This window comes from Panthera tigris, chromosome A3 (genome assembly GCF_018350195.1).
Source record: "Panthera tigris isolate Pti1 chromosome A3, P.tigris_Pti1_mat1.1, whole genome shotgun sequence".
Classification (NCBI taxonomy): domain Eukaryota; kingdom Metazoa; phylum Chordata; class Mammalia; order Carnivora; family Felidae; genus Panthera; species Panthera tigris.
Window position 1 is genome coordinate 11,948,224 of NC_056662.1, and position 16,846 is coordinate 11,965,069.

At 42.9% G+C, this 16,846-nt stretch overlaps 1 protein-coding gene across 7 annotated transcripts in view; it reads left to right on the forward strand.

Annotated features, from left to right (window-relative positions):
* B4GALT5 (beta-1,4-galactosyltransferase 5) overlaps positions 1-16,846 on the forward strand; it is a 75,479-nt gene that overhangs the window by 12,302 nt on the left and 46,331 nt on the right. For 2 of the 7 annotated variants that reach the window (XM_042980190.1, XM_015535667.2), the window contains exon 1: positions 3,483-3,781. The exons of 2 other annotated variants lie outside the window; for them this stretch is intronic. Coding sequence is in view for 4 of the 5 variants with exons in the window: in XM_015535667.2 (XP_015391153.1) it covers positions 3,772-3,781 (10 nt within the window). In the remaining variant the exon portion in view is untranslated. Of the gene's footprint in view, positions 1-3,482; positions 3,782-6,927; positions 8,138-8,515; positions 8,634-16,846 lie in introns of those variants that run through there. 3 more of the 7 variants (XM_042980184.1, XM_042980185.1, XM_042980186.1) reach the window with 3 other exon arrangements.

Consider the following 16,846-nt stretch of genomic DNA (forward strand, 5'->3'; position numbering starts at 1 on the left):
TCTACGATAGGGAAAAGTAAATTTTACTTGGCATTTGGTTGACCCCAAATCTCCATTAACCAGCACCTTATACATTTTGTTATTATTTTTTTAATGCTTATTTATTTTTGAGAGAGATTGAGAGAGCAGAGTGCGAGAGAGAGGGAGACACAGAATCCAAAGCAGGATCAAGGCTCTGAGCTGTCAGCACGGAGCCTGATGCGGGGCTCAAACCCACCGACGGGGAAATCATGACCTGAGCCAAAGTCAACCGACTGAGCCACCACCCAGAGGCCCCTACATTTGGTTATTTAATAATAGGTGCTGGTGGTTAGAATGAAGACAATGGAGGCGTGGTTTTGAGTTTGGTATGAAATGTGGGGTCATTTTGTTTGTTTTTGTTTTGTCTTCTGATTCGTTGAAAATTGGTAATTCCTTATTCACCAGAGCGTTCTGTTTCCCCATGCCTCCCGGTCAACGGCACAGGCCAGGCTGGCAGGTGGAGGTGAGGCACACGCTGCCAGGATGGTCACTGCATGATGAGGAGGGGTGTGGTGTGAACACAGGATTTTTTATTTTTCATCCTGTTTACTTCGTAACATTATCAGAATATGAACAGAGTCTAAAGAATGAGCAAAAGGGAAAACCTAATATGTAAGACCTGCTGAACTCCTGTACCTCTGACAAGGTAAAATTTGGCAATTTTATTGTTTTGTGCCCGGTGCCAGCTGCAGATGTATTTATGTAAACATGAGTGATAATGGTAGTGATTAAAGACAGGTGGGTCCTTAGAAAATTTTTTTTCTGTGATGAAAAAAAAAAGTACATAAACTTGGCTTTTCATTTGCCTACTTTGGCTACTAGAGCTATAACTTCATTAATTTAATCTCTGTGTTACACCCTTGCAGTGTGCTGGGCTTTGGGGTTCGGTAATGAATAAGGCAGGCACCATAGCTCTGTTACTTTTTAAGTATTCGGCTAGGGACTACAGCTCCCCTGTAGTAAAAATTTTCAATTTTGAGTGATTTGATACTCCTGGATGGATGTGTCTAATTGAAGATCAGTTTCAACTGCTGTTCAGTTGGTGTTAACATTCCTTAATTGCCAGAAATAATAGTGCATATAATTTAAGACATTTAAGACCGTGGTATTTGAGACAGCAGAAAAGTTAAATTCTTGAAAACACATTTGATTTCCTACCCCACTGGGCTCATTGGTTGTGCCTGGTTTTGGTTGGTGGTCACATTTACAGGGAATGTGGCTGCTGTGTGTCTCCTGAATGGAGTCATGGTGATGGTGGTAAGCAATGACCTGATGTTTCTTAATAAGAACAGTGCTCTCTGGACCAGTGGAGGAGGGACACATTTACATGCCGAGGCCTCTTCTCTTCCACCTGGAAGAGTGTCGGTTTTAGAATACAAGTCTGGCACCGAGTAGGTGCTCAGGAGGCATTTGTCCGACATAATGAATTTGTCTCCTACCCTTCGGTGACTTTGATTACTCTTGGAATAAAGTTCAGACTCCCTATCGTAACTTGTAAGGCCTTCTATCTTACCTGATTCTACCTCCCTCTCCAGCCTCATTTATGCCACTCTTCTCCTGTCCCTCCAACATAGACTAGACTCTTTCCTTTTCCTTTTCACTGGCTGACTTCTGTGCTCCTGCCCATCTTCAGACCTCTCTCTCATTCAGTGTTAAATGGATGGGGCTTACCTTTCTTGTTCATTGTTGTATTCCTGCCTAGAACACTGTCTTGTCACACAGAAGGTGTGCAGTCAGTATGTATTTGTGTTTTTTTAATGTTTATTTTTTTGAGAGAGACAGAGAGACAGAGGGAGAATGAGCAGGGGAGGAGCAGAGAGAGAGGGAAACACAGAATCCGAAGTAGGCTCTGTGCTGACAGCTTAGAGCCTGACATGGATCTCGAACTCACAAACTGCGAGATCATGACCTGAGCTGAAGTCAGAGGCTTCACCCAGCCACCCAGGCGCCCCACTATTTATTTGTTAAGTTAGGGAAGTAAAGGAGAGGTGGACAGATCTGAGGTGCTGAAAAGTACAACTAGCTAGTTCCCTGCTCATATGGGAATGTTAAAGGTTGCCGTGCTAACCAAGAAAACTTCAGGGTGAGGAACTAAAAGAATCAAATAAAAACATGATGGATTTGTAAAAATGTTCATTATAATTGAACTATGACACAGAGCACGGTTTTATATTAATTATGCCCAGCACAGTTAGATGTTTGGTTTTATGTGGGCCTAGTGTGTGGGCAGCTGACAAGTGGTAGTTTTAGGTTTTGCCCGTTTGGTATTCAATAAGGATTTTAACCCTTGTAAGCATTTTGTGTCTTACCTAGTCTGTGTGTGATAATGCTTTGAAATTGGAAGTCGCAGATGAATTTATTAATGGTTTGTCTTGTGCGTAAACTTGACATGTCGATGAAAAACAGTCCTGATTGATTTAGGATGGGGCAGCTACGATGATTCTCATATATTGCTAGGAACATTGTTTCTAATTTTTTTTTAAGTTTATTCATTTTGAGAGAGTGCAAGAACAAGAGTGGGGGAGGGGCAGAGAGAGGGAGGAAGAGAGAGAGGGAGGGAGAGAGAGAGAGACAGATGAAGAGAGAGAGAGAGAGGGAGAGAGAGAATTCCATTTAGGCTCTGTGCTGTCAGCGCAGAGCCTGACGTAAGGCTTGATGTCATGAACCGTGAGATCGTGACTTGAGCCGAAATCAAGAGTTGGATGCTCAACTGACAGAACCACCCAGGCGCCCCATTTCTAATTTTTTAATTAGAAAAGTATCTAGGTTAATGACTTTGGTGTTTTTAAACTTATAAAAGTTATGCCTTTATGTCTTGGCTCTGCTGGCCAGTCTTTCATTTTGAGAGGTAGTTTTCGCGTAGGAAATGAGAAACTTTTGTATTTTACTTGATCCAAGGAGAGATGAGGACGAAGTGTCTTCTGAGACTGGACCGTACGGACGGCATGAAGCACAAGTCTGTGATTGAGAAGTAGCTAGTCTCTTGTGCTCTGTGCATGGAAAGCGGGAATAACCTTGCCTCTGTTGCTAAGATTATGTTTTCGATAAAAACTTGAGCTGATTGTGCTAGGCTGGCACCCATCATTTGCTTTGCCTGGAAGGGGCAACTGGAATCCTTCATTCTTTTTTTCGTTTTTAAAAAAATTTTTCTTTAATGTTTATTTATTTTTGAAGGAAAGAGACAGAGCGTGAGCAGGGGAGGAGCAGAGAGAGAGGGAGACACAGAATCTGAAACAGGCTCCAGGCTCGGAGCTGTCAGCACAGAGCCTGATGCGGGGCTCGAACTCATGGACTGTGAGATCATGACCTGAGCCGAAGTCGGATGCCCAAGTGACTGAGCCACCCAGGCGCCCCTGGAATCCTTCATTCTTCTGCGTGTGTGTGTGTGTGTGTGTGTGTGTGTGTGTGTGTGTGTGTCAGAGAGAGAGAGAGAGAGAGAGAGAGAGAGAGAGAGAGAGAATGTATGTGGCATAGGGCAAGTGAGATGTTTTGTTTTGGTGTTGGCCTGATTTTCTCTTTTATTGTTGACTTGGCTTATCTTCATTCTGGTTTTAAGTATTGAGAAATCTTAAGATTTGGGTGGGTTAGAAGATTGGCATTTATTCAAACTTCATTTGGCAGTTAATTGTAGGTAAGAAGCTACTTTTTTGGTCTGCTTTATGTTTGAGATAATTTTTTTTCCCTTAATTATTTGATTACAGAAAATTTCAAACCTGTACAAAAGCAGTGTGAATAGTATACTGGACCGCCATGAACAAAGGTAATATTTTGATGTGACCTTTGTATTTCTGAAAACTGTAAAGGTAAAAGGGCCGAAACACTCCCCCTTCCAAAAAACAAAAACAAACAAAGAACCAAAACTAAAACAAAACATAAGGGCAGGCTGATTTTTAAAGCTTTTGGATAATTCGATTTCATTTTTGTTTAGATGTCTTGTTGATCCAGGTGCCCAAATGAGTGTTTCTTAATATGTAAAAACGGGAGATGAGCGGTACATAAATGCAGGATTATTGTGATGATAAAGGAGGGATATCATCACATGTTTGCAAGTCTTGGTACCAGTTAGGTGTTCAACAAATCACCGTTCCCACCTCTTCCCCAGCCCCTTGATCGCAGTGCTCTATTGGAGTAGAGAGGGGAAGGGAAAGTGGGGAACTCCCTGCTAGGGTTACCAATTCCCGTGAAGGGGTACGTAGTAGACCAGGGCTGAAGCAGTTGATTGCAGCAAAGTTTCCAGAGGGTCTCATTTTTTCTGTTACCCAGTTCTTACTTGAACCCTCAGAATTTAAAGCTAGAAGGACAAGGGTCAGTAGGTTTGCAAAGGATAAATCTTTTCATCCTGTGATGTTGTCTGGAAGGTTCTGCTGAGCTTGAGAAGCAGGTGCTATGGCTGAGGATGATGAAGGCCCCTAGGGTCCCCTGGGAGCACGCCACTAACTGCTAGCCTGTCTTCCACCTGTGTTCTCTTGGTTCCGTGGCCTTATTTTCTGAGACTGTATTGCTGATTTCTGTAGCTCTTTATGTCAGCTTTGACCAAAGCGAAGTACCAAGCTCACAAGGGAAAGTGGGAAAAATACCTCTCTTAGGACTAGTTTTGGCTTAGGTTTTGTGGTTTGCGTTCAGTAACATTCCCCAGTATCCACAAATTAAACATCACTGCCACCAATTTAATTTTAATATTATTTTATTAATTTAATTGTTCTATAAATAAAATAGTAAAACAGTGTGCATAGACGGAAGCTACAGTTTGGGGTTGTTTTGTGTGTGTGAAAAACAGACTCGTTTCATTGTGACATCTGAATAAACGTACCAGTAGATTATTTATGTGAGTTTGTGTCACCGGAAACATTCCAGAATGAATCATATTTAATTAGGGTCTCACAAATGTTACCACCCTTGTGCTGTTGAACAACACTTTTAAACTATTAAACCCACTTGAACAATGCAGGAAGGAAATTACAATAATTTATTCATAATCTTTTCCTCACAAATGTTTTCATCTCTTGGTTTTCCTTCTCATCTTTATACACACTCAGATATTTGAAAATTTTGCACCTTAGGAGTTGTTAGTCTGAGAGAATTGATTGGAGAGAAGGGTAGCAATTCAGTAAATGCTGTTTTGTGCTGGATTACCCTTTTGCAGTTTCTTTGCTGTAACATCTTTTCCTGGTTAGTTCTGTCTCTCCCTCACTCTAAACATAACGTCTCGCTATAAGGTTATCTCTGGGGGTGCCTGGGTGGCTCAGTTGGTTAAGCATCAGTTAAGCGCCCGACTTTGTTCGGCTCAGGTCATGATCTCACAGTCATGAGTTCAAGCCCCACATCAGGCTCTGTGCTGACAGCTCCGAGCCTGGAGCCTGCTTGGGATTCTGTTTCTGCCCCTCCCCCACTTGTGCTCTCTCTTTCTCTCTCAAAAATAAATAAACATTAAAAAAAAAAAAGATCTTTTTCTGGCAAGGGGTTCTTAAAAGGAGAGCTATAAAGAAAACATACTTGCTGTGTTTACTGATATATGGAAAACCAGATAGGAAATTGTAGCCCCTTTGGTGTCAGGTTGATTTAATCTCATTCCTAAATATTACGAATAAAAATTAAGCAGAAGAATTTTATATTTCATTAACTCATATACCAGTGTGGCTAATTTAATGTGAAAGTGTAGTATTCAATCTGGCTCCTACTTTGATGGGATTCTACAAAGCAGAAAGAAAGGCTTTCTCAGAAAGCTGTTGTACTTAGTGATTATTTTTCTCCAGCCTGGTATTGTTTTCTCCAGCTTGTCAGGAGTAACTAAACTTGAAATGATTGAGAAGGCACTCAAAGGTAGGTCAGAGCAGCTTAAAACGTAGGGGGTCAGGTGGGTTGCTGCGACCACATTAAACATTCACATACTTTACTGCCGTTATCTCCTTTGTTTTTTCAAATGCAGTTGTGTGACACAGCGTGCCCTCTAAATCTGTAGTTAAAGGAATTAGATATGTAGTTAAAGTTAATTTGTGTGGCCTTCTCTAGGCTGACCAGGCTTCCCTCGCCTGTTGGAAGATCCCATGTGGAACCATTAGACAGAATGAAAACTCAGGATATTCCTTTGCTTCCGAGTTGTTGGAAATTTAGGTTGCAACTAAATGGGATGTTTTCTTTTTCCATCCTCTTTGTTTCTTTTTAACGTCTGTAGGTGCAGAATAGGGATACCATTGATGTCATGCAATTTATTCTTCTTTGTTAAGGTGGTTATATTAAATACAGTTAGTTCTGCTATAACATGACTTAAGCGTTCCTAAAAAACACGATGCTACACAAAATTGTTGAATAAAAGCCGTAGAACTTATGGGGAAAAAATGAAGTTAGGTACACAACAATCAAAAACTGTTGGGGGCGCCTGCGTGGCTCATTCAGTTAAGCGTCTGACTTCGGCTTGGGTCATGATCTCACGGTTTGTGGGTTCGAGCCCCGCATCGTGCTCTGTGTTGACAGCTCAGAGCCTGGGAGCCTGCTTGGGATTCTGTCTCCTCCTCTCTCTGCCCCTTCCCCGCTTGCAGTGTGTCTGTCTCTCTCTCAAAAATAAATAAGCATTAAAAAAAAAATTGACATTGATACTTCATGGCCATGTAATCCTTGAGTCCCCATTAGAGTGTTGCCAGTTGCCCCAATAATGTCTTTTATATCAAAATAATTAACAGTTCAGTTCATGGGGTGCCTGGGTGGCTCAGTCGATTACGTGTTCGACTTCGGCTCGGGCCATGATCTCTCGGTTTGTGAGTTCGAGCCCCGCGTCGGGCTCTGTGCTGGCAGCTCGGAGCCTGGAGCCTGCTTCGGATTCTGTGTCTCCCTCTCTCTCTGCTCCTCCCCCGCTCGCACTCTGTCCTCTCTCTCTCTCTCTCTCTCTCTCTCTCAAAAATAAATAACATAAAAAATTAAAAAAAATAGTTCAGCTCAGAATCACTTCTTTTACTTTCTGGCATGACAACATGTTCTAGGCACATTTGTGCTTTCCTTATCCCAGATCTGGAATCAGCTCTTTCACCAAAGAATCCTGATTCTTTTTGGTGGAGGATCGATACGTAGAAGCAAAGATCCAGGTCCTTTGTGCCCTCACTGCTATTGGAGTGTCCAGGCTTCTTGCCTCAGTGTATAAATCTATGGAATGTGTGTATGTGGACACATACCCACATTGGCATCTATATTTCTACATGCATGTAAATGGAAAGTTGTGGCTTCACATCACTACCTGCCATTTGCAGCTAACACCTCAGGGTTCATTCTAGTTTTCTCCCTCTCCATATTTGTAATTCCTTCCTTTGGCGGTGAGAATCCCAGCTCCCGTTTTTCTTAATATATTTACTTAATTGATCAATTCTTTGTATGCACCTTGCTGCTTTATCCCCAGTCCCTGTTTGGACATCCTTCTTACCCCAAACAGTTCAGTTCTCTTTGCTGGGCTTTCCTCCTCCGTCCTTATCCCACTTAAGCTCTCATGCTCTGCACCAGCCTCTCCGCCAGCGTGGGTGCCCTCTTTGCCCCACGTGGGTTCTGACACCGTGGACTGGACTGCTTGCTCCTCCCTGGGCAGACACTCCTCTCAGCCCTGCTCGGGCTGTGGCACCCCAACTCTGGCATCCCCCTCTTTCTGCTGAGTGCCCTCTTCACCCTTCCTGGTTCTGACACTGCAATCAGGACAGCCCTCGTCCCGCAGTGCTCAGGCCTCCATCCGTGGCCCGCGTTGTGTTCCCCCCACCCCCAGACACCTCAGCACAGACCCCTTCCGAGCTCAGTCCCACCTAACGGCTTTAGGACTGAAGTGTTTTGGAAGAAAAGGATTGACTTGTTTCGGAAGGGGTCTACATAAAACTTTTTGCTAAGTAAATTCACATTTTGGGGGGAAAATTGTTCACCCGGGGCCATGTCACCTAGATCATTTTCTGTGTCTCTCGGTGCACAGGATCATTCTTGATTTCTTCCTACGGGCTGCCCGTTTTTAACTAACCAGAGGGTGAAGTCTGTAGCCCACGTAATTCTGATGAGTCTTTTTTTTTTTTTCCTCCCCTCTTCAGACTTCCCTGTGATATAGATGGGGACTGTGGTGTTTGAGAAAGCCTGCTTTCCAGAAGTGACGGTCTTGGTCCGTAGTTTGCATTTCTGTGTCTCCCCTTCTAGCTCAGTGGCCCATCCTCCCCTCTCCCACCATGACAGTGGCAGCAGGTGCTGTCCCCTTTGGCTGAGCCCTCTCTGTAGGTGTTTTGCATGTGTTACCCTATTAAAACGCCCTACCTCTGTGAGATGTACGGGTTTTACAGGTGAGGAAACCAAGGGTGGGAGGGGTTAAATAATTTGTTCAAGGTCACATAACTTGTAAGAGGTTAGCGGTATAATTTGAATCCAAGCCTGCTTTTTTCCTAGAGCCTGTCCTCGTGACCGTGTGATGCTGCCTCTGTAGGATTAGGATAAATTTGAGGAGGCTGAATTTTTCAATCCCTGTTTTTGATTCCTTTTGATTTAGGAAGAGGAAGCATAAGCTCTTGAAAGTTATAGTTGGAAGAAGAAAAATAGACACCATTAGCTGCCTGGAAACAGTGCCACTTAAATGCTGGCATTCCTGGAATGGGCCCAAAGGAGTGGTAGGTGTGAACCCCGGATAAGCCTGCTTCTTCTCTGATCTGGCCACAACTCCGTGCTCTTCGTACAGAGGGGCACTTCGAAGAATGAGGATCACAGCTTTTCTAACTTCTCTTTGGAAACGAATGTGAATATTAAGGTCCTTTACAAAGACCTGATGCTTTTAAGGAAGAGCAGCTTAGAGGTTACTCAGTTTATCAGCCCATCTCAGTCTTGTTATTATTCTGTGAGTGGAGTGATGTGGCTCATCGTTAATAACAGTTGAAAGTGGGTGTCCATCATGTGGTTTTGAATTATTTTCTAGGTGCAGGGATGAATTGTTTTGTGCCTTTGTCCCCCATCGTGACAGCTCTCCCTTGTGACTGGTGTCAGGCCTTTGTGAGGTCGCTGTTTGGGGACCGGGAGCTTCCCCCAGGCTACTCCTTATGCAAAGAGTTGTTCTTTATGAAAAGCTGCAGGCCTGCCCTGGAGTCGAATTGGCACCGTAACCTCATTTGCACTGCTCTCTAACCGTGGAGCTGAGCTAATCGTATCTGAGAATAAACATACTGTCAGCCAGGCTTTTTGAAAGTGGTGAGGAAAGTAAGCTTGTTTTTTAATGACGTGTAACCATGAGAATAGTAAGGATATTTATACTCACTTCCTAGACTCCTTGAAACAGAGATGTAGAAAGCTAGCTAGCTAGCTTTCTCTCTCTCTCTACTCTCCCTATGTATCTGTGTGTCGGTCTCCCAATCATCTGGCTTGCAGACCTTCAGAGACACCCAAGTTACCCACGTACTGTGTCTGCTTTGTTCAGGACGGAGGGAATTTGCCTGCACGTAGGAGATAAAAACTGCGTGGAGCTCCAGAGCCACACCTTCTGAGCTCATGTCCCAACTCTGCAATTTGCTGGAGTCGTGACTTGGGGCAAATTCCCGAACTATTCTGTTCGCGTGTGCGTCAGCATTCTCACGGGATGGTCGTAGTTCCTACCTCGTAGTGGAGTCCTTAGCAAGGTTCCTGCCAGTGGTGTACCCAGTGAATGTTGGCTACAGCTGTGATTGGTAGTCTGCATTTTGGGAGATTCTGATCTTAGATGCGTTTTTCGGACCAGGCTACATATACGGAACATAACAGGATGGAAGAATTACAACATAAAAGAGTGGGAGAGGATATTCAAGATGACTGGAATGACCTCTGTATATTACAGGTGGGGAAATGGGATTTTAGAGATGGTGAAGGATTTATGCAGTCTCCCAGGCAATACCAAGACTAGAACTCATTTCTTGTCCAGTTATTAAACCAAGGATTTTCATAAAGGTGGCATTGGATGATGATGATATGACAATAGCAGGATTTTTTTTTTTTTTTTTTTTGGTGGGGGCGAGGCTGAGAGAGGCTTGTGTATAAATAGAAAAAGCACACTCAACACACCTATTGTTTTTATAGTGCAGACTACAGTGAATAAGTTAAAAAAAAAAACAAAACTTGGCAGATGGGAATACACCGAAGATAGTGAGAAAGCATGATTGTAGGGGCATAGGTTTAAAACAGTTCAAGTACCATGTGCTGTCCTTACGGACATGGGGTATGTGGGATGTCAGGGTGTTTTGCTGTTACGAAAACCAGTTATGTGCATCTTTGGGGGAGCAGCAGAGGTAAAACACGTACAAAGGGCATTGTAGCTCCATAATCAGAATAGGATGGGGATCATTACAGGTTAGTTACTGCCAGGGTTTTGGGGGTTTTCCCCAGTAGTTATTATTTACTTTGGATTATAAAAGTAATGCACTGAAAGTATAAAATTTGGAAAATACAGCCAAGCATAAAGAAAAGAAAGACAGCACAAAATCTCATAACCCAAAGTTAATTTACTATTCACATTTTGGGAATTGTCTTGTCTTTTTTTTTTTTTTTTTTTTTTTTTGGTGTGTGTGTAATTGTTCAGAAACATAATTGAGCTCATATTGTATGTATGATTTTATATATTAACTTAAAATTTTAAAGTATAATCTAGAGGCAGAGTGTCAGGTTTTCAGTCCCGTATGAAAATGAAAATGTGGACTTTGTCATATGCCATAGAAGGACATTTTTGGTATGTTTTTATATAGTAGTAATGTCTGAAGCTACACCTTGGTTTTATCAGAATGGCTCATATTTCCTCATCTGTAAATAGTCTCTGAAGTTGAAATAATAAATTAATCCTCAAAGAAGTTTTGCCTGACTCAGCAAGCCCTGTTTTGATCAGTTATAGCTCTTACCTGCTGTTAAATAATATTCTAGGACCAGAGCACAAGCAGTCTGCTAATGTATGTTAAATTAACCGGTTGCTGGATAAGGCCAGGTAACTATAGTTCACAGCAGAGAGAACAATCCATTCTTGCCAAGCAAGATTTGTTTTGGTCATATGCAGAAAGGAAATCCAAGTATTCAAGGAATGTAAATTATGGATAAAATTGAAATCCGTGGCTGAGGATTCTTCCCTAGACTATTTTGTGCTTCCATGAATTAATAAAAATAGAATTTCAGCAAACAAGAATAGTTGTTAAATAAAGGCTACATATGTTGGCATACCAATCAGTGTGCCTTCTTGGGAGCTAAATATTATTACATTGAAAGATACTGGCAGCAACTTGGCTGTTAGATTAATATCACTTAGCATGGAATTTAAAGGTATTTAAATGTAAAGGAATTACAGGAATTTAGAGAGGTTACTTTTTCCTAACTTTACATATATAAGCATATAAATTTACTTCAGGAATGTGCTTTCATCTAATATTTTATAATTAAAATGGCGTTTTTAAACATTGCTTTTCTAAGATTGGTTCCTCACCCCATAGACTTGAAGATTGTTCAAAATACATTTCTGAAAAAGGATGGGTTAGAAATAACACTTGTTCCTGAAGGGGGAAATGAACATTGGGATTGACCAGAAAGGAACTAGGAAACTTTGAGAGGTGATGGTATGTTTCCTATCTTGATAGGGATTTGGATTACACAGGTGTGCATTCATAAAAACTCAGCAAATTGACACTCATTTCATGAAACTTTATATCCAAAGGGGAAAAATTATGCAAATATTGAACTCTTACTAATGACACACTCAAGTATTTAGAGAGCAGTTCGCTGATCTCTGCGATTTACTGGGAAATCCATGAAAAAAATAAGATGAATTGATGGATGGCTAGATGGATATATTTGGTAAGAAAGGTAATAGAATCGAGATGGTGAGAAATGGGTTTACATATAAAATTCTTTCAATTTTGCTGTATGTTTGAAATTTTTCATAATAAAATGTTGGTTTTAAAGGTGTTGTAAGATTCTGGTCACCATGGGGCAGAAATGGAGCCATTTGAATCTGACCACTGCCTTGATGTTTTTCACTTTGAGATTGATAGCGAAGTAAGAATCGTTGAATTCTTCATCTTTACTATGTTAGGGGTCTCTCAGTGTCTTTCTTCATTGAGTACAAAGATTACTCTTCTGGTTATTTTACTGTTCTAGAAATGACCCAAGTAATATAAGCCCTGTATAATCATCACAGTTAGCATCTGTGTTCATTTCTACATACCACATCCAACGGATACGTGTGTTTTGCCAAGATACTTTCTAAGGCTAACGCTCAGTACAAATCTGTATGTTTCTCTTCTCTCCTATTCTTCAGACTTCAGTTTGGATACTTTTTATGCCCTGACTTCTAGTTCGCTAATTTTCCTGTTTCGCTGCATCGAATCCGATGTTAAACCCATCTATTAACTTCTTAATTTCAGTTGCTGTATTTCTTAGTTCTAGAATGTTTACTTGATACTTAAGAGTCCAATTTTATGATGAAATTCTCCATTTTCTTCACATCTTTATTCTCTATTTTTTCTGTTTTCTTGAATGTAGTTTTTTTTTTTTTTTTTTTAAGTTTATTTATTTTGAGAGAGAGCATGCACACATACGCGTCTGTGCAGGAGGGACAGAGAAAAGGGGGGAGAGAATCCCAAGCAGGATCCATGCTGTCATCAGCACCGAGCGGGACATGCGGCTTGATCACACGAACCTGTGAGATCGTGACCTGAGCCGAAACCCAAGAGTCAGACACTTAACTGACGGAGCCACGAGGCACCCCAGATGCAGTTATTGTTAAAGCCCAAGAGTCATTAACTCCAATATTTGTATCGCCTGTGGATCTTTTCCTGTTGTCTGGTTCTTCTTCTGTTATTCAGTCGTTTGATCCTGTCTTTTGGCATGCTTGGTAATTTTGATTGAAAACTGGATGTTGTATATAAAAAATTACAGTGGTCCTGTGTGGTTTCATCATCCTCTAGAGTGGGCTCACTTCGTTTGCCAGGCAAATAGTGTGGGGTCTGATCCCATTTCTCCTCTGAGGGAGTGAGCCATCAAGAGGTAGGGTGTGGCTTTGGGAGGGCTCGATTTGCCTCTGGTTTGCCTCTGGTTTCCCTATACTCTCAGGGAGTAGCCCTGCAGGCACTTTTGCTGCTTTGGGCTGGATAATCAATCCTTTGCTGTTGGGGGTTTTCCTGCCCCCTGCAGATGGTCTAGCAGCGTCCCTGGCTTTTTACCCACTGGTCCCTGAGCTGTGACCACCAAAAATGTCTCCAAGTACTGCAACATGTCCCCTGGGGATCAGAATCACCCCTGGTTGAAAAGCACTGACCTAAGAGGAGGGAGTCGTTTTCCTAATCGTGTATAGTGCCAGAGAAGTGAACTCTGAGTTACTCAGGTCGCTGTCTTTCATCATTGGATGGCTTTCCAGCCTCCCTCTTGCCTGATCATTTGATGGTAGATCCTGGGCTCTTCAAATGGCACTAAGAGTATGTGGGTTGGTTTACCACTCACTTACCTGCTGTGAATGGAGAGTTTAGGTCACTGGTGCACCTGTCCTAGAGTTGAGAGGACAGATTCTCGATTTCTAGGTGGTGGGGACCATCCCAGCCTATGTGTGGCATCTCCTCGGGCTTCTGCAGAGCAGAAGGTGGCAATCTCTTCTCACGGTGATCTGACGTAGCCGACAGGAGCAAATTAACACCGAGAAATCTGCCCAGAGAATATAAATAACCGCTTGGAGTTCAAGGTAGGAAGGACATAAAGGGATCCAAATTAGGGCTCAAACTAAGGGTTACAAGAGAAAAAGCCTGCTTAAGAAGAGAACTGACTTGGAGTGGACATTTCTGAATGGTATGACACTCTTTCTGTTATGCTGCGGACATTTTCCTGTTTTCCAAATCACTCTGCTTTAATGCCGAGGCTCGTATTAATAATGCATGGCTTTTTGTGGTACTCCCTTCCCATGGTGCTTTTTAGGTGCTGAGTCAGAGAGGGTTCACCCCAGCGTCGGTGAAGAGGAGAAAAAGCCCTCTGCAGTGCTCAAACGCTGCCATTTTTCTTGCACCTACATCTTGTAGCAAGCATTTCACACGAATTGCTTTAACGCTTCAATTCAGAGGATGCTTTCTTCTTACTCTTAAAGAACAGGCTTTAAAAACTATCCAGAGAGGTCTATGACAGGAAGCTTTTGAGAGCTCTTCAAAGTGAGTCTAAAAAAAGAAGAAAAAAAGTTGGTCTGAATGTTAGCGCGAATTGTGTTCGATTTCTGGGACAATAGCTGTTATTTTCCCACTTTTCTAGCTACTGTCTTGATATGTCTCTCCTGAGTCTGTAATTTCTATTTTGTAAAATACAAAATGATATTTTCACATTACCTTTATGATAGGCATCTGCTAGGAGTCAAACAGATATGAAGGAAAGGACCTGGAAATTAATTGTTCAGTGAACGCTTGGATCCAGGCTCAGATCCAGCATTTTTCTCCCCTACCTTTGCCAGCCCACAGCACTCTGGATGGTCTGACCTTTGGGAGCCCAGTCACTGCTGTCCCTGCCGCTTTCAAATACAGGCCTGTCTGGGCCATAGAGTTTTTCCTTTTCTGGTCGGTTAGGAAATACTGTGTTGTGATGGGCCCCGCGGGGCATATGAGGAGCTTTTGAAGCCACTGGGTTTGTGGCGTTAGTTGAGGTACCCACCCCTCCATACCTGCGAAGCTCCTCTGGGAGACGGTAGCCTGGGTAAGGTGTTGCTAGATCTGTGATGAGCATCGTAGCCTCTTACTCACATCTGCCTTGAAACACATCTCATGACACATCTAAACATACTTGTTAAATCAGTCCGCTGATGTGGTCTGGTGTATTTATTTAAAGTGCTTAAATCAGAATTTTCCCAGAGTGTCAGTCTTCATTGCCGTCATGGGTTTTCAAAGTAGCACAGAGATGATTTCTGTCTCTATGATCAGAATAACAATGTGGATAGAAGTAATCATTGGGAACGCGTTGTAATGTAATCCTCTATTTCTGTAAATCTAAAGTTACTCTAAAGTAGAAGGCATATGAAAAGAATAATAACTGTGACTTCCTGAAGGTCTACTCTATTCTAATCACTAACTTAGGGGTCTGACATCTGTTATCTCTAACCTTCACGAGACTGTAAGAAGTTCAGGACCACGGGGTCCTGACTCAGACCTTCCTCTGAGCTGAGGGAAAGACTAATCACACCCCATTTAGCTTCCTGTCTGTCTCCTGGGGTGTAATTGTTTGAACAGGTGGCTCTTCAGCGTGGCGCTCAGGCCTGTACATATGCCTCGATTTCTGTCGTAGCACCAATAACAGTGCGTGGCACATACTGATGGTTACACTTCTGTTCTTCCTACGTGGCCTCCGGCAGTTCAGGGACCAGCTTGTTCTTTCTTTTCTTTCCTTCTTGATTTTTTTTATTATTTAAAAAAAAATTTTTTTTTTCAACGTTTTTTATTTATTTTTGGGACAGAGAGAGACAGAGCATGAACGGGGGAGGGGCAGAGAGAGAGGGAGACACAGAATCGGAAACAGGCTCCAGGCTCCGAGCCATCAGCCCAGAGTCCGACGCGGGGCTCGAACTCACGGACCGCGAGATCGTGACCTGGGCTGAAGTCGGACGCTTAACCGACTGCGCCACCCAGGCGCCCCTCCTTGATTTTTAAAAAGGTTTTACCTTCAAATTCCAGTTAGGTAACACGCAGCATAATACTAGTTTCAGGTGTGCAATTTAGCGATTTCTTTCCTTTCAGTCCGTCTTGAACTGACACGAGTGTTAATCATATCCACGGCCCCGTCGTGGCGCTTCGTATGTGTTCCTAGCGCAGTGGGATAGGAGTTATTATTCGCTTTGTTTTTTAGGTGAGGAAATTGAGGTACAGAGACCCTAAGTAACTTGACCACCAGGTTTACACAGTTAACATGTGACGCAGCTTGCACTCGAGTCCACATAGTTTATTTGGGAGTCTAGTTCTCACCCGCTGAGCTGCGCTCCCGTTTTACGGCCGTTGGATCCGCCATTGCTCCATTGTAGACACTTCCATGTTGAAGGCTGGTTAGTGTGGTGTCCGATGCGGGGTGACCCGGTCGGGGGGCGGGGGAAGTCAGTGGTGATGGCAGTGAAAGGATTCAGCTGAGGCCGAACAAAGGAGAGAGAAGTTTATTGAACACACTGCAGGGAAGCCACGGGCAGTACAGCTCAGCAGAGACTAAGGAGGCAGTGGCCGGGGGCTGTATTTCCAGCGGGGAGCTGTGCCTGGATGTGGCCATTGGTCAGTTAGGGCCTGTGGGTATTTTGGGGTGGGTCACCCGATGGACCAGTCTGTATTCAGTCAGGAGTCAACCGTGGGCCCTTTTGCCTTGATCAAGTTTCCATTGCTCAAGCCTGTTGCCTAAAAGCGGCCTCTATTACTATGAAAGTAACTCCTTGGGGCGCCTGGGGGGCTCAGTCGGTTGAGCGTCCGACTTCGGCTCAGGTCATGATCTCGCAGTTTGTGGGTTCAAGCCCTGTGTCAGGTGCTTGCTCAGAGCCTGGAGCCTGCTTCGGATTCTGTGTCTCCTTCTCTCTCTGCCCCCCTCCCCATGCTTTGTCTCACTCTGTTTCTCAAAAGTAAATAAATGTAAAAAAAAAAAATTAAAAAAAAATAAAAGTAACTCCTTGGAGGGTAGAAGCCGTGAAATTCTGATTTTATAAAGTATTTTCCTTTTTCAGTCTAGATCAGAGGGCATAAATGGGGGATTAGGGCCAACTAAAAAGATTGTATTCTGTTAAAAGGAGACAGCCACTGGGCTACTCAGCACCTGATGATTGATTGCATCAGGGAGGCAAGGTGGGAATTACATGCTTGTTTTTGCCAGATCAATATTTCAAGAGACTCTAGAA